This window comes from Antrostomus carolinensis, unplaced genomic scaffold (genome assembly GCF_000700745.2).
Source record: "Antrostomus carolinensis isolate BGI_N321 unplaced genomic scaffold, ASM70074v2 scaffold975, whole genome shotgun sequence".
In the NCBI taxonomy this organism is placed as follows: domain Eukaryota; kingdom Metazoa; phylum Chordata; class Aves; order Caprimulgiformes; family Caprimulgidae; genus Antrostomus; species Antrostomus carolinensis.
This window is the reverse complement of record NW_010316865.1, coordinates 42,037-66,753: the sequence shown is the minus strand read 5'-3', so window position 1 is coordinate 66,753 and position 24,717 is coordinate 42,037. Positions and strand designations below refer to the sequence as shown.

The window sequence follows — 24,717 nt, the reverse complement described above, 5'->3', positions numbered from 1 at the left end:
ATAATCTCTACTATTTGTTGATCTAATTTGTTTGTCACTCATTAGCTTGTAACAGCTTTTATTGCTAGTGTTGTTTTTAAGGCTTAGGATAAGAAGTACATATATTTTTGCTGCTTAGGACCAGCTCATCCACATGTTTTCTAGCTCTTCCTGAAGGAGGTAATTGTTACCAGTGAAGAAATCTGCAAATTTCTTCATAATGACAATAAATAACCTTCTCTGTAGTCTATAAGCTCTAACAGCATTTTTCATCTTCAGATTAAAAATGTAACAGAAAACCTCACGGCTAAGGAGAATGAAAATGGGACTGATGTGAAAAGCATGCCTGAAATCAAGACACATTTACTGTCTCATCACTTACGGCCTGTTCTGGCTTAAAATCTATTCTTGCTCTTTTTCCTTGTCCTGTCCAATCAGAACAAAAGAAAAGCTAAAATGGTTTTAAATGTTAAGACCATGATCTTCAATGCTGGCTCTGTTGCTAGAAGTTAAATTCTTACTCAGTCCATTAAAGGCCACTGGTTTCCCATGTCATATCTAGTTTTGATCACAGCAGAGAAAGGAGAAACAATAAAAACAGACATAATATGAAACAGATTTTTAGCTTTCTGCTTGATTTTTTTTTTTTTTTTCATTGGTTTTTCAGTTTTGAAAATACCTAAGTAAGAGTTAACTTGATGATCTGCAAAAATGACCTTTTCTTTTCTCGGTTCCTGTTGGAAAACCTTGCCTTTAAAACAAGATGCTATATAATTAGTAGTGTGCTGTAAGAGTGCTGATGTGGATTGGGTGGCTAAAGTTCCCCATGGTGGCTGGCAATATTTCAAAGGGAGGATTCTTGTGTAGTAGTTTGTGAATAGATCCATTTCTAAACAGACTGGATGAAGTCTGTCCTGGAAAAGCTCTTTCCCTTTTTTCCCTGATTCAGTGCATCTCACTCAGAGCATGTGTTGACTGATTCTAGGGTCTAAGTGAACCCATCCAGGTGAAACTTCATCCATCATTAAAAAAAAAAAAAAAAAAAGGAGGCTAAGAAGACAGAGAGTTGTAACTGATGTGAAGAGAAATGTGAATCTGTTTCCTAATAAACTACAACAGGAGATACGAAGCCAAACTGATGTGCCTGATTAAAAATTTACTCAAGTGAGCTCCATAAGTAGAGAAAAGGGTTAAGTGATCCAGGGACTGAGGTTTCTATTCTACACTGTTTTCCTTTAGTTCAGCATCAAATAGTGCTGTACTCAGTCTCATACTGTATTAGCAACATCTTGCTTGCAAGCTTAGCAAGGCCTTACTTACAATAAGTTCCCCCAAGCAGAATCAGGCTCTATTAAATTAATTTGTTTTGATGAAGTGACACATCGTGATGACACGCAGTAAATACTAAATTAGATCTTTAGTACATAAGTCATATAACTGCGTATTTAGAAGTGTCCCTCACAGCAAGGGTTCACAGGCGGCACTGTAATTGTGCTGACCAACACAGCAATGCTGTCCCAAGCTACCAGCTTGTATGCACAGTTATGAGCAATCTCCTGGAAAATTGGCCGTATGAGAGGAGGAGAAGAATTAGACATGCTTTAAAGTTGGAAGTCAGTGATCAAAATTTATTGTTCCACTGTGCATTCTTCTGCCCATGACTGCCTTGAATTACTCGGCAAAAGTAAATGAGCCTAGAAAAGAGGGGAAACAGTTGAAAAGGCTTTGAAAGATGTATGTGATTTTTGCTGGATTTTTAAGACTTTCACAAACTATAGGGTGGAAGTTCAAGGAAATCTTTTCTAGTAAGAGGAAAAAGTAAAAAACCTCAAAAACCCAAAAAAGACACAGCAGGGGAAAGAAAGGAAGAGGTAGTGGCAAAGGTTGAGGGTTTGGCGCACTTACACCTTTATCTGCAAACTCTTTCTGAAAGCTGCTGACAGAGCTTTGGCATCTGATCATCTCCTAACTGCTGATTAACATAGCACTGTTTTATATTTAACTCGGGCCAGAGCAGGAGGGGCTGGGGGTGGGGTTGTGCTGCTTATAAGGGGAGCACGGGAGGAACAATGTTCTTCTGTGTGTTCCCTCCATCTCCCAGCCCAGCTGCACTCCTTTTGATCATGCATATTTCCTCCAAATGCATGTTGTCTTTAATTAATTGAGTGTCTTGTGGAAAGCGAGGTGGGGGAGACAGACAGAGAACAGCTATAGCTACACAATTAAAATACAAACCAAGTCTGCTGAGTTTACTGAATGCAAGTGCTGAAGTGACTAATAAGCTTTTTTTCAGTTAATGTTTTGCTCTGAGAACAGATCCAGGAGCAGAGATGCAGGGCATGGATTTTGAGGATAAGAAGTCCAAGAGGTACTGTATGAAGACAAAGCATGTGGCTATCATCTGTGGCGTCGTGGTCATTGTAGGTCTTGCTGTGGGGCTTGGCGTGGGATTGAGCAGACCTAAATCTCAGCAACCTTCAGGGGAAACGGATCAGCCAACAGACCCTCCTCCCTTAGTGGATTTGGGTCCCTGTCCTCCTAAAGATGATGATACTGGAGACTGGAGACATTTTAGGCTACCCACTTATGTCAAGCCTATTCACTATGATCTGGAAATGAAGCCTGAAATGGAGACAGACATTTACACTGGGACAGTCAGTATTTCTATTGTTTTGGAAAAGCCTACCAGCTACCTGTGGCTCCACCTGCGAGAGACCAAGATTACCGAAATCCCCACACTCCGGAAATCCTCAGGACAGCAGATTGCTCTGAATGACTGCTTTGGGTACCAGCTGCAAGAATACATCGTGATGAAGGCAGAAGCAGAGCTCTCCGTCGCTGATGAAAGTGATCCCTATATACTCACCCTGAAGTTTCAAGGCTGGCTGAATGGTTCCCTGGTTGGGTTTTATAGGACCACCTACACTGAGAATGGACAGATCAAGTAAAGCAGTTTTTCTTTTATTTATTAAACTTTCTTCTATATTTCTACTTGCTCAGGCCTGCTTTATTCCTGTTTCAGCTTCTCAGTCTTGTCTCTCACCAACTTGCTGACATTTCTGGGTTGTTCTTTAATTTTCTCCTTCCCCTAAGGAAGATGCTTTATTCAAAACCCTTTGGCTGTTGATAAGTGAATGTGGGCTGGAGAGTTGAGGGGGTTGTTATTATTATTCTGAAAAACTTTTTCAAATTCTACTGGTCCCAGGTTACCTTTAAGTTTTACAAATGGCTCACTCAGAGAGCTGGAGGGATCGAGGCCTGTTTTTATCTCTGTGGTACAATAAATAGCATACAGCTCTCACCACTCTCTCCTGTCACTCCCCAAGGTAACAGTTTTGGTATAAAATGCTCTTGTGATAGTTTGCATGACATTGTGCCTCCTTGATGTTGTAAGCCTGAGGAATATCCAAACCAGAACTTCCCTGTCCCTCCTACAGCTGGTTTAAATTATGGGTCGGAAAGTCCAAATGATGAAGGTTATCTTTGACTTGTGGTTTTTTTGTGTGTTCCAGCTCTTCCTTTTTAATATATAAATAGTTATTGAAAGATTACAAAGTCTCTGCCAGTCCAGTTAATGCATTCCACTTCCCAGGTTTGCATTACTTTAAGGTGGAAGCTTGAAAAAGCCATTGCACACTGCTCAGAGTAATTTCTTCGCAGTTAACATATGGAGAGGACATTCATCCATTTTCCAATATTTACATTTCTGAAGTGACTCATTCCAGCCTTTGTGGCTAGAAGATAAACTTGGCTAGACTTTTGCAAGGTTCTGTAGCAGGAACACAGAGACAAATACTGGTGTGTTTTCATGGCACTTGTTTGCCCTGCTGGGACAATGTGTCATCAGTAAGAGTCGCATCAGTTCCATTCAACCTCTGACAGGCAATGCCAGGAGTAGCAGCAGCAACAGGCACCAGCAGCAGCAAATCCAAGAGGCAGAGCTAAAAACAAGATTGATTTTTCATACTTAAACATAGTTATCTGATCTGGGAAGAAGCCATGTAAAGAACAGCTAAAACCCCAGCCAGCTCTTGCCCTCTTGTTTTCCTCCATCTACCACTTCTATATTGCTCTGACTCAGAAGATGCTTTGGTTTTATACTCTGAGCATCTGACATGTCCACAGCAGTTTTAAAGTGTAATCTCTTAGCATCTTTCTAAGTTGAGGTGTGTTACTTCCTTTTTATTGGTGAAGGTTACCTAGATATTAAATGAATTGCCCCAGGCAATACCTGACCTTGACTGTTGTCTGCCACAACACCAGAACAGCAGGACCAGAACACAGCTCTCCTGAGTCACAGAGCAGGAGAGGTGAGTTCTCATCCCTCAGATCCAGTGTAGGAAGACAAGGACCAACACTTGTACAGGTTGCCCAGGGAGGTGGTAAAAGCCCCATCCCTGGAAACAGTCAAGGTCAGGTTGGACAAGGCTCTGAGCAACCTGATCTAGTTGAAGATGTCCCTGCTTACTACAGGAGGGGTTGGATTAGATTACCTTTAAAGGTCCCTTCCAACCCACACCATTCTATGATCTAATGTCAGGAAGAAAGGATAACTTCATAAGCTAAAGAAAGTTTAAAATGTGAGCTCACTTTGAGAAGGTTCCTACTTTTTGATTTGGATGCTGGAAGCTACAATTGCAAGGATGATCCTAGCCAGCAGTCTAAAACACTCAATACAGAAAGAAACTTGAGCGCTAGAGTTTGTTGGGCTTGAGAACCTCCCTAATAAGAATGAGTGAATGGTGATTTCTGAAAGGCTTTTCCTATAGTTAAGTTTGGGCAGATTGTTTGTGTGGGTGGAAGAGGCAATGTACATGACAGTGGTAAGTACAGCTTTGAAATGAAAGCAACCATCAGCCAAGTGGTGCTGCAACCACCAGCCAAGCTGCTGCATATGCAGCATGAGGGTAGGTGATAGGATGGGGTGATGGTGAGGGAAAGGTGTTATTGCTTATTAAAACTGTATTTTCCCCTGGCTTTCTACCCAAACCAAATGCTGACTGGAATTTTTAGTTTTTTTAATTTCACCTTTGGCTGAGGCAGAGATCACCCCTGGACAATTCAACCCAAATAGTTCCTTTTTTGTCATGTTGTAAGTCAATGCAAATTGGACCAAGTAATAGCAAAAGTCAAGCAAGTCTATAAATAGCAGATGTTAGAGAGAAGGGGGCTGAGGTGAAAATGAGAGCCAACTTGTAATTAACCTACTACCTTATCCCTTCTGGGCAGTGTTAGAAGCAGTGGGACCTTCTGAGAGAATTAACACTGGAAAGTCAGCTCCCAGGGCTGAGCTGCTCCCCAGCTGCCTATCTGTGAGGGCAAAGGTTTGCCAAAGCATTACTATAATGCCTTTTGTTTACAAACTGGGCACCAGTCCAGGCTCTGCTCTTGCTTAGGTTCAAATCTCCCGCCACATTTTGTGGAAAACAGGTAAACATGTGGCGAACATGCCTGTGAGTCTGGGATCCTTTGAGGCTTAGGGAGAAGAATGCCTCATTTGGGAATCCTGTCCAGACAGATCATACAATCCCCGTCAGGACAAAGGTGCCCCTGGACATGCCCAGAAGTGGATCTTGAGATACTTTGGGAACACAACTATTTGAATTGACATGTGTGTGTGGGTAGGGAGCAGGAAAGCAGAAACTTTGAGAATGCAAATTTTAGACATAGACCTGTCTAGATGCTGTTATGGGTGCCTGAATCCAACTGTAAGCATTGAAGACCTTTGGTAAAGCTATTCCTCTGACTGAGCATTTCATTTGCCCAGTGATGAAAGGGGAATAACCGTCCTTCCCTAATTTGCATAATGTGGTGAGGATAAATATGTTACAGTTCTGTTATTTTGAAATATTAGGGAAAGGAGCACAACAAAAGTCCTTACCTAGTGCAATGGACTCTTTTAACTCATTAGTTCCTCTCAAGGAATGTGCTAAAGCCCCCTTTTATTTTCTCCTTAATATTACAGATAATACAAACATGTCACAGCAGCTGTGTTTGATTTTGCATTACTATGAGTGACAAGGTATGTCTTCCCTTTTATAGGAATTCTCTCTGTCTTTCATAAGAGGAGAATGAGAGACATATAAAAAATACTCAGCTGAGCACATGTCTAACGGGGTGACTTGCATTTTTAGTATTTTATTGATGAGGGAAAGGCAAAATATTCTTTAGTGTACAGAAGTAGCACTCCTGGATTTCTTCCTCAAGGAGAAAATTTTCTCAGAAGAAGAAATGAATCTGAGTTTAGGGGAAGACTGGGAGAAAAATGCTTTAATTAGCTCAAAGGAAGGGGTTTTTGCACTAACTCCCTGTGCTTTGGGGGAAAAAAAAGGAAAATTCATCATGATTCTAAATGCAGCATTGGTTTATTTTGAGAAGAGCTGGATGCAGTCTCAGCCAGATCTTCACTTCTTACTACTATGATATCTCATTCAGATTTCAAAGTCTGGACATCAGCAGCAAATAGAAGTGCAGAAGCCACCAAGCAGTGAAGAAAATCTTATCTAAAAACTACATGATATATTTTGAATGGAAATTACATTTCATGTTTCTAGTGCCACTTCTATGCATGCCATAGCCTGAGGTTCTCATCATCTACCTCATAGGAATGATAGTGCTAAGGTTTTGCGCTGCTGATATCTGTCTGCCTTCATTAATATATGAGGATAGATGGATTATCGCCTTATAAATCAACAGAGATATCACAGTATTATCAGTCTGTAGGAACAAGACATAAATGTGTCAAAATATATAGCAAATTTTTTAAGCAATAGCTGTGAAGCATTGCCCTGGGGACTTGAAGTTAACTTAATTGTGAAATAGCTTTCAAATCCTGAAAATAGTGGAGAGTGACATCAAACAATTTACCAAGCAAAAGAAACTCTGTTGAGCCTAAAGTTCTGTTAAAGTGAATGTTCATGATGCTTTCTGCCTGTGAACTTCTGAGTTACTATTCCAATGAACATGAATGGTAAGAACCCAGACATATTGCCTCCATGAGGCTTGTAAATGACCCTTACTGCTACAAGTTCCTAATGACCAGTTTAGTATTTAACCGTCACAGGGAAATGCCAAGGGCAACAGAAACATTGAAAAATTGGTTGTCAAGTGAGCTTGTAGGATTGCTGCAGATCTGTAATTTATGATGTACACTTTTAATTACTTTTTGGAAAGAAAAACTACCTTAATATAGTTGGAGCAGCTGTAGAAGTGCTGTCAGAAAATGCTCAACATTCCAGATTAATTGAAGAAGCATCTGTGATCCCTTTCACCATCAATCACTGAAGAATACGCTCTGCCACTGTGTGGTTCATTAATGGGGGAGCCTGATGTCACTGTGAGAAGCAAGCACACGATATGAACATTCACTGCCTTCACCTTATTTTTTTACTTGACCCCTATTGTCTAGCTCCTCCAGTTGTTTTTGCATAACTGAGATGACTTTCTAAACCCCCCAACATGGTTAGCATACCATCAGCTATGTACTAGGATGTTTACCTGGACTTTCCATGCTTTCTCCAGCAGGAGAGTCAGGGAAGTATAATGGCACCAGCAGAAAACTGTTATGTGGTAACTGTGGAAAAAGAAACACACAAGCAGGATAAGATTTTAGGGGCACTTACACAATTCCAAGGTGTCTTCTCAGGAGATGTTCAAGACTCCAATCCCAAGATATGCTCTAGTGGGTAATAACCACATGGAGTGACTTAAGTAAACACCCCTATACCAGGACCTTAATTCCTTTCAGATGATACCATCAGTAGTTTATTTTAGGCACAAAAGTCAAAGAAAAAGCTCATCAAGAAGGTGAACAAAATTTCTACTATCCATGAGGGATCATTTGTATCTTATTGTCTGACTCTTAAAAATACTTTGTGATAAACAACGGGTTTTAGCTTTTGCTCTGAAACCTGGAGAATGTTGATGACAGACCGTGAGGTATACGTTACACATACTTATATGATGTCACCTTGTGCATTGCTGATGTCACCTACTTTTATGAATGGACAAGTACACACAAATATTTGCAGTTGACTTTAGTTTGTGAAATTGCTAAAAAATATGCTTGGAAATTGCAGATAAGATTTAAAAGGTATATAATGAAGGCTTGCCAATGTGTTGTTTGTTTAAGGAGCATTGCAGCTACTGATCATGAGCCAACAGATGCACGGAAATCATTTCCCTGCTTTGACGAGCCCAACAAAAAGGCAACTTACAACATATCTATCATCCATCAAGCCACGTACCAAGCACTTTCAAACATGCCAGTACAGGTACGTATTTCCCAACTCTGCTGCCTAAGTGGAATGGTTCTGTAAAGCCACTGGAAAGGTAGCTTGGATTACAAGGGTCTTGCAAGTTCACAGACTCTGTCATCCAGACACTGTAAAGTTAATGGTTAATAAATATTCCATAAAACAGGACTGGTTAGTTGGTTAGGACTCTCAGTGGTCCAGCACTCAACATGGCAACACAGAGCCAAATCCAAAGCAGAAATGAAATGTCTCTTCTGGCTTTAGCTAGCTGTCCCTCTATTCAGATATTCTAAATGAGCATCCTCTGCTAACTATAAATAGGTAAGGGCAGGTTCTTCAGTCAAACCAGGCAGACTCTGAGAAGGAAAACTCTGGAAGTCAGCTGCTTCTCAGATGTAAATTCTAAAATAATTACTGAAGCTACATAATGTTCCAAAGCAATGGTCTGCTGACCACAATCTAATGGCAAAGGATCTTGCTACCAAGAAAAGTCTAGGATTATTATTTTTAGTAATAGAGGATCTGAAATCCCATCTGTCAGCTCATGAGTGTGGACACTTGTCAGTCCACCATGACAGTAATTTCCTAAATAATCTATTTCTGGACCTGGTGGGTCAAATTCCAAGTTTTGTATGAAATTCAACAGCATTAATTATCTCCCTCTGGAAGAAGACTGAATGGCTTTCAGCTGATATTGTTTCTAATAGTTTAACTGAATGTGTAGTCCAATGTATAATTTCTAATTACTATGTCTGAAGTGGGAGATAAAGTGCCTTTTTTTTTTTTAAAGAAAGAAAAAAATAAAAAAGAGGTTCCAGCCTCCAGGCTGGTGACATTTGCATCTTCCCAATCACTCCCCCATCCAGAAAACAAAGGTCTGCTTTACTGTGTACTGGTTTATTTAAAGAGTCCCCCAAACCTTAACTATCCCCTAGCAATGCAGCTGAGAGAACTATCACCAACTTGATACATCTGCTTCCTAGACCCTTTGCAAATTTAAAGCTCTGACCTATTGTTATTAAAAATACTTCTACAATACCTAAAAGAGCACCAGGCACTTTGTTGAACAACACATATATAAAAAGAGTGTTGCTGGTACCTTTCCTCACAGATCTCAGATAAGTGAGGGTACTGGCAAGGAAGCTGAGGGGATGAAACTACATGTTATCAAGATTTAGTGGATTCTGAGATTTACTCTACACCTTTACACGTGGACTTTGCCTCTAGTATGGACATACAAAAAAAAGCTTTCAAGGGGTTAGCTACCTCTTGTTCATTAATTTACTAAAATCCTAGTACAGGCAGGGAAATGTAGATTATGCTGGGTTCATACTCAGGTTTGAGTAACAGATGATAGCAGGGCACTTTTTCACCTAATGCATTCACAAGGTCAGTAGCTCTGTTCTTAGTAGTGAAAGATCTTTGGGAAATCTTTGCAACAGTTGGAAACATAATAGTTTGTAAATGCAAGGCTTGCTGTGTGTTATGCATCCTGTAGTAGTTTTGGTGGTGTGTAGCTTTATAATCAACATGGCAAAATCAGCTCAGAAAAATCAGAAATTCGTACATTTCATTTGCATTTTTCACTGGAAGTTTTTTTTTTTCACTGAAGTCCTTACTTTGTTAGAAAGAGCAGAATATATAAAAATTAAGTCAAAATGAGTTAAATAATGGAAAAGTAGATCACTAATATCTCTGTGAAAAGGGGTTTGTTAATATGTTTGTGAAAAGGTTTTTTTTTTTGTCATGGAATCATTCACTATCTGTACTTCAGTTATATTGTATTTACAACAAATAGATCTCATGAAGTATTGTATCTCTAGTAGAAGATTAGTGTCTTTTACATGCTGTTTGCTTTTGTCCTATTTAAGTTAGTCATCCAGTCAAAAGCACAAAAAATTATCAGGCAGGCAATAGCAGATAACGAATAGCAGAAATAAATATTTAGGGGATAAACCACATGTGGCAGGTTGCAGGTTTGGTCATGAGTTGAGTTGAGAGTTAAGGACATTTGGGAAAATCAGGAATGGTTTCTAATTGATTTACAAAATAGAAACTATGATCAGCACTAAACCTTATGTACATTTAAACCACCCACCAATTAGCAGTGCTAATTCATATCTGAATGAGTTCAGGACTGATTGATTAGACTGATCTTTATCCTAAGAAGCATCTCTGTAATCCCTGACTCCTACATGATGCATGTATTTAAAAGAGCAGAGAATCCAGTCTCTTCCCTGATCTGTTCAAAGTGATGTTATTTTATGCAACTATTTCAAGAATAAAACACACTAGCGTACACTGTAAAACTGTTGGCAAAATTCCTGTGCATGTAAATGATTTAAAATCCTTGGTGCAAAATTAGAACCAGGTAAACTTATCTAGTACAAAAAACAAAGTCCCATTTCATGTATTGCAGTATTACAGAAAAAAAATTTTGTCTGTTCTCATGCCATCAGCAATGGAATGCCAGAAGAGGTGAACCTGGAGAGGTGATTTATCATTCTTATGTAGTTGTAGCCCTCAGAGATATTGTACCCTCTTGTGCGTGTGTTTGCAATTCCAACAATCAAATTAATTATTTTTCTATTTCTGCAGCAAATTGTACAGCTGGATGGTGGCTGGACTCGGACAACTTTTGAGAAGTCAGTTCCCATGAGCACTTACTTGGTATGCTTTGCGGTGCACCAGTTTCAGTGGGTAGAGAGAATATCCGCCAGTGGAAAACCTGTAAGTCCTGTCACAGCCTCAACACGGTTCAGATGACAGATGTACTGTGATTTGTATTTTTAAAAAACCCAGAATAATGTCTTTTTATAACACAAACAGGAACATATTTTCCCCTTTCCTATAGCCTGTTTTGTGCGGCCTGTTTTATCAGAGTAGGTGTTCATAGTGGTCCCTCTGACCTTGACTCCATACAGTATTTTGCAATCCTTTACTGTCTCACATCTTGGTGAGATCCCAGTCTGTACTGCCCATACAGGCACACAGATAAGGAAGGAGCGCTATTTCTCCAACCTCATCCCTGACTTGAAGCCAAGAGACTGAGGGAATGTAAAAGTCCATGCGGACACGAGATTCAAAGGGCATGGATACAACTACTTTACAGTTTTCTGTGGGCTAAAAGGTGTGCATCTATGCACTTGATGTCTTCCTGTTTACAGTCATGGAGACATAGGGCTACATTGCTATGTGCCATTATGCATTGACTCTAATGTCCTTTATTTTACAACAGTGGCTAAAAGCAACTACCCAGTGTAAGTTCTTTACAAATAAGTATAGGAGTGACAGTTCCTGCCTAAACAGCTGGATACTTGGTAGGTGCCATAATGAAGTGAATATGTTTGCTCCTTTATTAGATGCAACAGGCAGCCCAATCCAGTTCTTGATTTGATTCAGATCTCCTGAAGGTGCAGCTGATCAGGGATAAGGAGATCACAAGACACTACTTTGAAAGACAACCTGAAAGCCTAAATAAAATTTGCCTCTCAACACACACTCCTCATTTAGCTTAAACCTAGTCTGGGATGCTCAACCCACTGTTAATTATTTATTGGTTTACATTTTTTTTTATCTGAGACAAGATGACCCCAGGGCTGTATGCTCTTCCCATTCCTTTCGTCTTAGGGGTGTTAGCACATGGTGTGGCGGGTCAGCTGAGCTGGGTGGCAGCGCTTTCCTCCTGTTCTGGAGGCAGCAACACGAATGGACAGAGAATCTGGGGCAAAGCCCCAGCCAGACTACTGTTCCCCTAGCAAGTAAGCTCTTCCTAAGTCTCTATCTGAAAAAGCTCAGCAAATCCTTCCCTACTTATGGCTGTCCACTGATGTGAAAAATCTGCCTTGTGTAAATCTCCAAAGTGCTGATCCAGTTCTTAGCAAAGACTTCCTGGCATAGTGCTGTGCTGAGGCCTCCCTCCTCCACTCCCTCGCTAGTATGCTGTACACTTACATTATTTTTTGGCAAATAACTAAGGCTAAATTACAGTTCACTGAGAAAATGGAGCCTAGTTTGATATAGCGATGTAATATTCTTAGATCGCTGCTGTCTGATTGAGTAATTTGCAAAACAGGAGAAGGTTTTAGGCCACCCAGCCACATGAATTTGTTAACCAGATGCTCTTCACTGTGACTACTCCATTCATTATCAGGGACAGGACTTTGGTTATTTGGTCTCAATAGATAATTCTCTAGAGTTTAGTTATTTTAAGAATCAAAATTTGGGCAGCCTTTGTAGAACATAGTGTGGCAGAGAAACAAAAAAGTGCTGAAGAAGTATGCAAAACTTTATTTTCTAGATGCAAAAGCTAACATTCTCTGCTCATCCATGCCACGCTCCAGAATATGGCTCTGAGGACAATATTTGGTTTTTTTCCCCAAACAAAACAGTAAAACCCACAATGTCCCTGACTGGTTGTAACTTTTTTAAATAGAAGGGAGTGTTCACTGAAACATGGTAATTAAAGTGTGTGTGTGTGTGTGTGTGTGGAAGCAGGGGTATTCACATCAGTACAGAGGTTGCCTGAAGAAACATCTTCTGATTCAGGCGCTGGTTAATACATATTTTATTAATGCTATTCACTAAACAATGTCTGAGGACTTGCCTGCACTAGAAAACTTGGTTTGTAAGTGAGGTTAAAATCATAACCATTTTCTTTCTCTTACCATGGACATACTTTTACCAATATAAAGTATGTGTAAGATCGTTTTTAATTAAGGGAGCCACATAACTGCATCACTAAAAATTACCTTTTCCCCAGGAAAAGCAAGCTATCTTTAGAGTTTCAAATCAGATATTTAGAAAGTCCTCCTCCTAACCAAACAGTTCCTTTCCAAAAACTTTGAAGCCCAGCTGAGCAATAACGTACTTAGATTCACTGACTGCTGAAAAGAACATTTCTTAGTTTGCTGTATAAATTGCTAGCAATAAATCCCTCATCTGACAGAAAGTATCCATGTGATCCATATATTGCTTTCATAAACAACAGCAACAGAATACAGCTGACATGACATGGTAAATTATTTAAAAACTCTGCCATTTGCTCTGAAAACCGTTGCCCTAACAAAGACATTAACGGAATCAATGGTGGGAAATGTGCCTACAGCTGGAAATGATGCTCCTGAGCTGATTACCTGTCAGGTACCAAGTGCCTGGTATGGAAAATCACAGAGGAGATTATACAAATGAAACCCAAAGTCAGTTCTAGTGCATGCTGAAGGTTTTGGAAACCATTAATATGGATCAGCTAGGGGACCAAAGACTGCTAAATTGGGTAAAGAGCTTACTGAAGTGGAAATTGCAGATTGTAATTGCAAACTGACCCTGAGGGAAATCCCCTGGCTGGAATGGATTCCCAATTGAATTTCATAAGCTTTTTTTAGTTTTGTTTTTTTTTCATTCCAGCTTTATTTCTGACCAATTTCCCATCCTGCCCTCTTGTTGGAGGAAGTGTAATTTCATGGTATTGAAATCAGTGTGTTTTCAGGCTCCAAGAAGGCTCCTAGAGTAGGCCAGCTCCTTTGCTCAGTTTGGACTCTGAGCTACTGGCTGTGAGACAGCACTGAGGAGTAAACAAGTCACACCAACACAGCCAGAAGAAAGTGGCCCATTCATAAGAGACACAGAGCCTGCAAAATGAGATGGATAGGTTTTCCTAAAGCCAGAAACTTCAGTCCATATAAAGATCTCTTACTTTCCGCACTGGAGATCTTTGGGGACAGTGAAGAGAATAGCCTATAGATCCTGCCAGCGGACACTCCAGCACTATGGCTCTGCTCTGGGGCACAGATCTGTGTGAGCTTTGGGATAAAGGGATTGAGGGAAAGACCCCCTGAAAGACTCCATAAATTCTGAAGGCAAACTCTGTCTTCACAATGTGGAGATAACATCCCAAAAGGCATTTTCAAGCTGTAGGCCTCCTCATCATGGTTATGGGTGCCTCTAGGTTCTTGAGGCTTCCTATTGCTTAACAGTAATAGCCAAAGCAGTCCCAGGGACCAAGCCTCAGGAATTGAAAGGTTACCACTCAACACACCATTTTTTGTGCTCAGGAAAAAAAGCATGCCCAGATACACAAGAGGAGCACAGAAATGGTCACTCCTCACACACAGGGCTACCAAGCACACCAGTTTTCCTGGACCTGCCCAATGGCAAGAGAAAGAGATTATTTTTGTCTGGGATTTCCAGAGGCACAGCAGACACCATAGCTGTGACTGTGTGGCTGTAGGGCCTGAGGTCCTGGGCAAACAGCCACCCAACCTGCATGGGCCAGAATGTCCAGGAATAGTTACAGATCTAGTAAAGGTACTATCTACCAAGGGTCTGAGACCCTCAAACATACAAGGACAAGAGTAAATCATGATGATAGTAGGTAAGAAAGGTAGGAAGAAATTAAAGAAAATAAGGTGTTATGAGCTTCAGACACGTTTTGGGACAGATGTACTCCTAAAGATTGATCTGATGGGATCAGCCCAGATCAGTGAACTTCTCAGAACACATGGATTCCCTTTGGTTGTGCTTGCCTAGGCTTCCTTCTTGAGAAAACCAGGCCTTGGGGAAGGAGGTGCTGTTAATGCACCCAAGCCCTGCCCCAAGCTTTGCCACTGTGAGCTTCTGGACATGGGTCTTACTAGTTTTATGATTTAGGCATACTGTGGGAAGTGTGCACAGTTTATGCTGACTTGGTCTCTCTTATGTACACTATTTAAAAAACTTTGTTGAGTAAATTTGTTAGGGAACAGAATCCAGTGTTCAGGCCAGTCTCTTAAAGAAAACTTGCAGTATTATAGGTATGTACATTAAATGACTTTTCAATGCTTGACACCTTCTAATTTCTTTTAACTGAAGACTGCTCTAATTGTCTCTCTGTATTTTACAGCTGAGAGTTTACGCCCAGCCACTGCAAATACACACAGCAGAATATGCAGCAAATGTGACAAAAATTGTATTCGACTTCTTTGAAGAGTACTTTAATCTGAGCTATTCTCTTCCAAAACTAGGTGATTATTAATACTTACGTTTTTCATTTTGTTCATTCACTGTCATGGTTATGTTTCTCCTACAGGTCTCTGGGCTTTGGTGGAAAACACAAGCACAAAAGCATTTGGTTGCTAACTGATGATATTGTGTCAGGATGTTTTAAAACTGTACCCACGTAGTTCAAGATGTTCTTAAATGTCATGATCGGAGAGTTGGTCTTGGTAACAGTTCAGTTACCAGTTCTTACAGTTCAGTTTGTTGAACTGAAGCGATGGTCCTGGTATGGTTATTTCAAAGTGTCTTGTGGAAAAAAAAATCAGGGGAAGCATTGGAGTCATCAACAAAGGGACATCATGAGCTAAAATAGAGCCAGAAGTTGTTTGAGAAAAATATGTACCACTTCTATGGGAACTTCTGCACAAAAGTCAGCAGTGAGATAAGTGAAGGTGTAAACTGCCAGAGAGTATGTCATACTATGTATTAACCTTAGTCCAAAGTGGGTGTGCATTCACTTCTTAGAAAGATGAATGTAGTCCAGCATATAATTCATCGTTTCTACTGCTGGGCTAAATAAAGACACAAGAGTGGGCACACTATCAAATTTTGCCCATGGTTGCAAAACAAGCAAAGAAAGAGTAGTGCAGCTGGGCATCATTTAGCTTGGGCTATCTGGACTCTGGATCTGATTTGTGCAGTTTGAACTAATAAAGTTGGGAATGTAATCAGAGTTTTGGAGATGCCCCCTCCTAGGATGTCCAAAGAGATAATTCAGTTAGGTTCTTGAACTTAAAAGGATGGAAAAATATTAGCTACAAGCAAGCTAAGGCAATGTAGTGGGGGGGGGGAAACCCAAAAGTTCGAAGATTATTAACGATGCTATGCAAACCTTTTGTTGGCTATTTATACATGTACCTCTCAGGCTAACCTGTTGTACTTTAACAGCAGATTTTTACCTTCTCCTTTCAAAACATCATCTGAGTTTACTGTAAATATCTGTTTGTATTTCAACAATAACTGAATTAGGGAAACCAGTACAATATGTTGTTCTTACGCACACTGGTTCCCCAGTGATAACTGGAACTATACCTCACCTATGCTTCATATTCAAACTTTCATTTCCACAAAAGCCTGATGACTTTGCCATTTCAGCATATGGAGAGGGGCCTGTCTGTCCTACAGGGTGGACTGGTAACCCCAGGTCAGCAGTATCAGAGGGTAGGTGCTCTTGTAGATTTTATGTGTTTTTTCTCAGAATATCTATTTGTTGGATCACAAATCTTGAGTTCTTATGTTATTCCCTCAGAATGAGAAGTCATCTAGATCAAGCCTGATGAATCTATTACGTTTCTGCATCGTGGTTTATTTAAGTATTGTATTCCACCTTGATTTATGGTTTCTGGCATTGCCATTCTCTTTGTGATCCTCATTTTGACTGTCAGTGAAGCCCTTGCCAGACTATCAGCTTTGATTCTGTAATCAAGTTGCTTAAATTAAAATAAGCAATTCCTATCCTCTGTTAGGGTGGAGTGAGGGTCGGTTGTTCTGTTTAGTTCTAAATCCATCTGCACTTTTTCACTAACCCACATAGAAAGGCTGTGGTCATTATTTGCAGAAGAAAATGCCAGTCCAATTGAGTACGCAATTTTCATTTAAATTTGTATTGATTACTGACCATAAATGAGTGACCTCCACAAATTGTAAGGAGGAGAAGCAGATGCTGTTCACTGCATGGGGGATTTACTTCAGTTAACATGTCAATAAATATTTTTAATACAACACTGTGACAAACAATGACATGCCTCATTATGCTACAGATAGTTTCAGGAGGTTTACTGCCTACAGCACATCCCCAGACAATACTATTAATTTCTGGAACCAAAATTAAGTAATGTATGATACGCACACTCCCAGGAGGTGGCATAACATCACCTTGCAGGACAGATCCTCAGCTCGTGCAACTGATCCTAGCTCCCTTAATCTCAGCAGAGCCAGGGCGCTTGCTATCAGCTGCTGTAGGCCAGACCCCTGCTCCTTAAACACAGGTTATAGGCTGTAGAACACAGCAGGAAGCCAGAACCACAAATGGTAAGCAAAACAGGATGTGAGCATGCAGAAAAAGGACAAGCTTAGTAGCTTGAAGGATACAGTGGTAATCATATTCTCTTTCTTTCATTGCAGATAAAATAGCTATTCCAGATTTTGGGACAGGTGCTATGGAGAACTGGGGACTGATCACATACAGAGAAACAAACCTGCTGTATGATCCCAACGAGTCAGCCAGTTCCAACAAGCAGAGAGTAGCTGCTGTGGTAGCCCATGAGCTCGTTCATCAGGTACATTTTAGGACACGGTTCTTTTTTACAGTGCTTCAAATGTTTAGTTGCAACATTTTAATCTTGAAAATAATTCATTAATTCCATTTTGGGACCTTCTACATGTGCCCAGAGCTTGATTGCAAAACGTCATGTTAAAACAGTTCCCCATTAGAGCTTTAAAGTACCAGAACTATTGCCTTTAAATTTTTCTCAGGAAGTTGGATGCTTCCTGAGAGCATCCAGGGTCCAGACTGTGAGCCAGCTTAAGAAAAATCTGTCTGAAATGTCTTAAAGGAACTAATTTGCATGTGCAGATGTCTCTTTTGGGCAAGAAAATAGGGACAACTGTACACTGTGGAGGCTGTCTGAAAACATATCCTTACAAGTACAAATCATCAAATCAAGAGGAAGAAACTAAAAATATTTTCTGTGGCACATGAATCATTAGCAATCTCCCCAGTAATATGTAATTTTATAATAAAAGTTATGTTTTAACACAAGGCAAGGCCTGAATTCCTATTTAAATCCCAGAATTACAATAATTTTCATCTGGCAACAGGAAGAAAAGTGAACAAATAAATGTTCTATGTGGAGATGTGAGATACTGAAACGTACATTTACCATTTAGCTAACACTAAATCTTTCAATGTTTATAATTGTAGTGGTTTGGAAATATTGTGACCATGGACTGGTGGGATGACTTGTGGTTAAATGAAGGATTTGCCAGTTATTTTGAGTTCCTGGGAGTAAATGCTGCAGAACCAGACTGGGAAATGGTAAGTATTTCTGTCTTGTGGGGGGTCGGCAGGGATGGGATGAGCATTTTGGAAGGGAGTAAAATTTAGATGAGGACAAGGAAGACTTAAAGTATATTTATACAAAACTAACACAGTGCAGTGCAACATAAAGTAAAAGTTGGTTTAAGCTTTTCCACCTACCTATGTTATGGTCTCAAACTAGTGAAAGTAAACTTTGTGAAGTTTTAGTCTGCAGGGAAGAGTCATTCTTTTTTAACGAGTCAAGGGTTTGGTTATTATTATGGCAAATAATACCCAGGTGATTCTGGACAGAGCCTTAGTAATTTGCAAGGTTTTTTAAAGGTTAGTTAGTTGGGCTGTAGTGTCTCTTCACAGGGCTTGTCTTAGTATCATTATCCGACCTAGTGAGGGTTGGGAACCTGGGCCTGTCTCCACAGCTTGGGCTATTCATCCAGGAAAATATCAGATCCCTCATTCAGCTGCTGCCAGCATTTTAAGTGCCATTTCAAATGCTGCAATTCAATCTCTGCTCTGCACAGCACAAAAAATGGGTAGCGACAGTGGATGGCCCCCAGCGCTAACTGTGCAGCAAAACCAACGGCAGTCACTTCAGCGGGCTGCAAAGAGGGTAGCCTTAAATATGCAGTACACTCTGAGGAATGATAACAGCATGTGAATAAAGGGAGGTTTCTTGCTCTCCCCTTCCTCTCCTCCCAAACAGTTGTGATGGCACATAGCATGCACATTTCCCTGAGCTGCCCAGGTGTATTGAGATTCTGGCTACTAGAAAGCATGGTAGGTTTTGCATAGGTTGAGCCTGTTGTCAAAATCTACTGCCCCTTGAGCCCAGTGACTTTAGAAGCAGGCAGTGCCTACTGGGTGCTTCCCCTGCCTCCCTCTCTGCTCCCCATAAATATCTCTTCTCACCCATGTTATGTGAGACTAAGAACAAAATCATTCTTGGATCACTTCTTTTACAGTTTGAAGTAGAGGATATGTTGTGTTAACTGCATAAGAAAAATTTTAATTACTCAGCCTAAAATTTGAAAGACCTTTTTGTATCTATCTACCATGTTCATTTAAGATCTAAAGCCATTTCAGTGTTATCAACCTAGTGAGTATTAGAAGAGGAAAACTAAATAGAAGTGTAGTCTTTTTTGGTCAGTATTGATTAGGAAGTTAGGGGAATTTGACTGCAGGCCATTTAATCTTTAAAAAAAAAAATTATAATCTCTTTAAAAAAATTATAAACTTTGGTATGGGGAACTCTGCCTCCTTTCTCTCTCCTTCGCTTCCTGCCTAGCTCCATTTTTGCAAAAGGAGCCCATACTGCTTTGCAGATATTGTGACACTGCTGAAATTAGTAATACAGGCTCCTTTTTTTGCCTACTGTGGATTTTTTCGTGTTATGAAACACACAGCAAAGCAGGATTTGCAAAAGGCAATTCATCTTAGTTAAGGAAATAATGTATCCCTCCCTTCTCAGACATAAAGGAAGAGTTTGCAAGTCCTTCTGTAGAGGCAGTGAAATTTCATTCTGTTTCCAACAGCCTTCCCCTAGAGAAGCTGAAGTTCAAGCCACTTATTTTGTGAATTAAGCATATAGTCCTGCCTTTGTTTCTCTTCTAACATCTTCTCTTTCTCAGCTTGAACAGGTTTTGATTGATGATGTGCTTCCTGTACTGAAGGATGATTCTTTGCTGTCTTCCCACCCAATTGTTGCCAACGTGTCATCTCCAGCTGAAATCACCTCTGTGTTTGATGGGATATCCTACAGTAAGGTAGGACCTCCTCCTGTTGTGACTTTGGATGCAAAGAAAGCAGAGGCTTGGGAGAGGAGATAGAAGTCAGGGGAGCTCATAATTGTAACTCCTAGTCCCACTTGGGCTGTGTCTGTGCGGATCTTTCTTCTGGGACATTCCTGACTGTTATCAGTGATGATTCAGTCAAAGGTGACCGTGAGAGGAGCAGTACAGCCAGAGCCTCAGTCAGCTACTGTGCACCATGCAAACCTGCTCCCAGCACGCAGCGGTGCTGGGAAATCAGTGGCAGCAGCTTGTGCCATTAGAGTTGTCGACTGTAAAATTATCCTAAACCAGGTACTAAGCACATCCCTCTCCCATCACCTTGTGTGCTGATGCAGCCCAGTTATGTCAGACCTCATAATCTAATGCCAGGGCAGATGATCCAAAGGCAGATCATAGAATCATAGAATCACAGAATCATAGAATCATAGAATGGTTTGGGTTGGAAGGGACCTTAAAGATCATCTAGTTCCAACACCCCTGCCATCAGCAGGGACACCTTCCACTAGACCAGGTTGCTCAAAGCCTCATCCAACCCGGCCTTGAACACTTCCAGGGAGAGGGCATCCACAGCTTCTCTGGGCAACCTGTTCCAGTGTCTGACCACCCTCACAGTGAAGAACTTCTTCCTAGATGTCTAGGTGTCCCCTCTCTCACTTCCTCATCACACCTTTGGGGCAGTATAACTTCTCCTTTGAGGAAGCAAGGCAGGGAACCAAGCAGTGAAAACAGAAAAGCAACTTTTTATCTCATGTTGCTCCCCGTATCCCAGCCACTTGAGAAGTCTTAGCAAGTATGTGCTACACCAGCCTCTACTGGCATTAGCCCTAAACTGAGAGATAAGTTAGCTCCACATTTCACTAAGGGTTGTGGAGCTCAGGACTGACATGGAGTACAGCAGTCTGTAGCCCAGCAGGCGGTAGAGAACCATTAGGTATTTGACAAGCTTTTTGCTCATCCTGGGGCTGTCCCAGTCAGTGGTGGTGGGGACCTGTGCCTATAAAGGCTCTCTCAGAAGCCAGCGGGAAATGACTGGAAGAAAAACCCGGCTCTGTCTGAGCAGCAAGATGCCAGGATGCTGCTGCTGTGCGACTGCTGTTGTGATCAGGGGGCACAGAGGCCTCTGCAGTACGAGCTGTGTGGGGCAGCCGCCAGCAGCTCCGCACTTGTGGAAAAGTGCTTTGAGATCCAGAGCATTAGAGATGCCATCAGCCATGCTGAGGGTCACCGCTTTGGTGTGGTTAGCAGGATCCAGGCTAGGAGGCTGAAGCTGGCTTGTTTACCTCCATATCAGATACAGCCAAAGACATTTTGTCCTTAGACATGCCTTAGATAAGGAACAAAACAGGTCTCCCCAAGGCTCCCTGGTATCCCTGGAGTTCAACCAGGGAGTCCCTTGACTCAAGTGCCCTGACAACATTGTTGCTTCCAGTTATTTTTTCCAGTGCATTAAGAAAAAGTCTGAAGAAGCACAGGAGGAAACACCCCTGCCCCTCTTCCCACCACTTATTCCACCAAGGTGAAGGAGGAGCTGGGATTCTGCTCAACCAGCCACCTCCCATGTTGCTTCTGACCCTGATACACCATGTTCATGTTGACAGCTTCTTGTATGACTCTGTCAGTGTTTCCTATCTGATGCCATAACAAGTTTCCACTGAACCCGCAAAATCCACCATTATTAAATCCTACTTGTTGCTTTCCCTTCAAGCTCCCATTATCAGCTAAACGTAAAGCATGTATTGCATTGACTTTAGCTTTAGCTGTGCTACAGTCTGTAACCATAGATATTACTTAGCTAGACTCGATCCATCCATTTCCATCAGTTTTCTGTTTTCAATTGTTAAATTCTCTATCCAACAATACAACCAGTATTTATTGCATCATAAATGCCTCACAGTCAAATCATAAACCATGTGAAAACCTGCACTGTGTAACACTGTTCTTAAATCAAACTAACAAAAGTCAGGAAACGTACAGAGCTAAATAAAATACTCTGGACCAAAATGTATTTTAGTGGTGAGCTAAGAAAGAGACACACTTCTGCATGGTCTGAAAAAACAATGGAGAAAAAAACCTCCTCGCTTTTACTCATCTCTTTGTGCCTAGATAATTGCTACATGAACTCATTTTTTTAAGTGAAAACACTTGAGGATTCATGCATTGTTTGGGAACAGTCTGCTTGGGATATAATTTGTCTTGGGATATAATTTGGCTTGAATGAGAAAGTCTTTGCGTAGATTTAGCTCAAATTATTGTTGGTATTTGTATATAAATGCGTGACAAAATTAACTTGTTTCTTTTTGGCTTTATTTTGGCTTCTCTTTTGCATTTTTCTTATAAAAACAATCTCCTCATGATAATATTCATTACTAAACAAATAAAGCATCATTTGGAATGTTCTTTGCTAGTTTTACCAGAGCAATTACAGGGCTTATACAATCCTAAAACTCTAATGAATTGCCTAAGGGTCTGTGGAGTCATTTCAGAGTATTCTGTGAGGGAACCTCTAATTGCTGTACGATCGGTAGGGCATTATGTGCCTAGGAAAGCTATACTAGAGTAGAGCTGGTTACTACAAAATTAATGTATATAACTTTTTAACCTGCTCTTAAAAAGTAATTGCATCTCACCTCTTTTCCAGTTTAATCCTCTCTCTTAGTTTGAAAGAATGAGATTTTTTTGTCTTTGGAGTTCAAACCTTGATTACCTTTTCAGAAAACAGATACTTACGTATGTTCTGCTAGAAATTTGCTCTTGGACCCCAACATTTTTGGAACCTCCCAGCTAAAGAAGCTTAGGATTAAACATTCCACATTTCTGCCAGATACAATCTTGTCATATACTTGGCAATTACTACAACTCTCTAGGAGAAGTTATGTGGGTGTTGATAAAAGGCTACCCCCTCACATCCCCATCAGACAAGGTTGGCTATTCAAATCAAGGTCACTTTCCTGAACCTCCACAAATAGCTGCAATAAAGGAAAGTTATGAAAATACTGGAGTTCCTATAACCAGCAATTTTGTTAGGATGAGTTTTTCTCAAACACACTCCATCATAGACTACAGAGGAGTGACAAGAGTAGGGAGAAGAGACTGAAAAGCAGTAAGAGAAGATGCAAGAGGCTAACTATATATTGCAATTTAAAGCAAAAGAAATCTCCACTGTTCCCAAATGTATGCACAAGTGCATATTTCTGCTCTGACTTTTAATATAAATGGGAGGGGATGGTCTGTGAGAGATGATATCACGTAAGAAGTGGCTGATAGACAAAGCTGAGGAACTAAGGTACCCTAGCGCATACACGTGGCCTTATGATCACCATTAATCATAAGCAGCCTTATGATTACCACTAATGGATATCTGTTCTAAATTTTGCTGAATAATTTTTAAACGTATTTCATGTCAAACAGATTAAATTACTGTATCAGAAAAGAGTCATCTGCTGACCACCTTGACTCTGCAACAATAGTCTGGAGAGCCATCTGAGGCATACCTGTTCAAACAGTTCCTCTGCCATGACTTGTGCAATCAAGTTGTTATTCTGACACATAAATAGGGGAGACGGGATTTACTGTCTGAGAATTCAGATAACATTTTTGTTTTCATGGGACAACTGGATTTTTAAAATATTCAGAGCATTAGGCTCTCAGCTGCCCATTGATTTAGTTCAGAAAATGAAAACATGCTAATCCTAAAATCATATTTCGCATTTTAGATTGGGTTTGCACTGCTTTTGTTCTTCATCATTTTGTGCTCACTCTGTTCTTTGTTCCACATGACTCTTCTGCTTCTCACTCCTGTCTTCCTTTTGTTTCTTTCTTCTCTCAAGGTCCTAATTGTTTTTTTTTCTGTGACACCCAAGTAAGTAATTCTACTCTGCTTCAGAAGCCAAAGCTCTTACATCAGTCCTCAGCAAAGCTCATTCTGAATCTTGAGATGGCATCCTCAGCATGTAAAGCCCCAGACTTGCAGCATTCTTGGAGTTCCCTACCTGCTGGGTGTTCAGCAGAAGTCACTTCCTCCATCAGGCTGTGCTGCTGGATGGAGCTAGTTCCCCAGCTGCCCTCACCCCTGCCCTGTTTGAAATGAAACAGAGAGCCCCGCGCACACAAACCCCCAGAGCAGCAGGACAGTAACCCCCCAGCAGCAGGACTTGGGAGCCCTTCCACCAGCACAGCTGAACTGGAAACAGGCATCTGATCACAGCTAAAGACCAACTCTCACACCCAGAATTAAGCTCCAGCAGGCAGGCATGCCATGCCACGCCACAAAGGAATTAGAAAAACCACTTCCTTAGTCAGATGGATGGTTTCTATTTTTGCCTTGTAAAATATTCATTCACATGGGGGTTTTTAGGTGAACAGAAACCCAGTGTTACAGCAGCGTGGAATGACCTTCTCCCCTTTCCCTTTGTCCTCAGGGTGCATCGATCCTCAGAATGCTTCGAGACTGGATTACACCAGATCTCTTCCAGAAAGGCTGTCAGGTAAAGGTGGCACCAAAACACAAGAAATGCAGATTATCCTCATGTGACAGTAGCAAAGTTACTATTCAGAGTGAATATCAGAGACCCTGGTATTAGTAGCAAAATTATTTAGTGCATTTCAGTACTGAGTGGACAAT

General features: G+C 40.8%; 1 protein-coding gene across 1 annotated transcript in view; it reads left to right on the top strand.

Moving 5' to 3' along the window:
• Positions 1-2,072: 2,072 nt before the first annotated feature.
• ENPEP (glutamyl aminopeptidase) overlaps positions 2,073-24,717 on the top strand; it is a 37,243-nt gene continuing 14,598 nt past the window's right edge. Inside the window, exons 1-8 of the mRNA XM_010168363.2 lie at positions 2,073-2,923; positions 8,111-8,252; positions 10,833-10,964; positions 15,115-15,235; positions 17,394-17,548; positions 18,193-18,306; positions 19,935-20,069; positions 24,515-24,580. Coding sequence (XP_010166665.1) covers positions 2,310-2,923; positions 8,111-8,252; positions 10,833-10,964; positions 15,115-15,235; positions 17,394-17,548; positions 18,193-18,306; positions 19,935-20,069; positions 24,515-24,580 — 1,479 coding nt within the window. The 5' untranslated portion in view covers positions 2,073-2,309. The remainder of the gene's footprint in view (positions 2,924-8,110; positions 8,253-10,832; positions 10,965-15,114; positions 15,236-17,393; positions 17,549-18,192; positions 18,307-19,934; positions 20,070-24,514; positions 24,581-24,717) is intronic.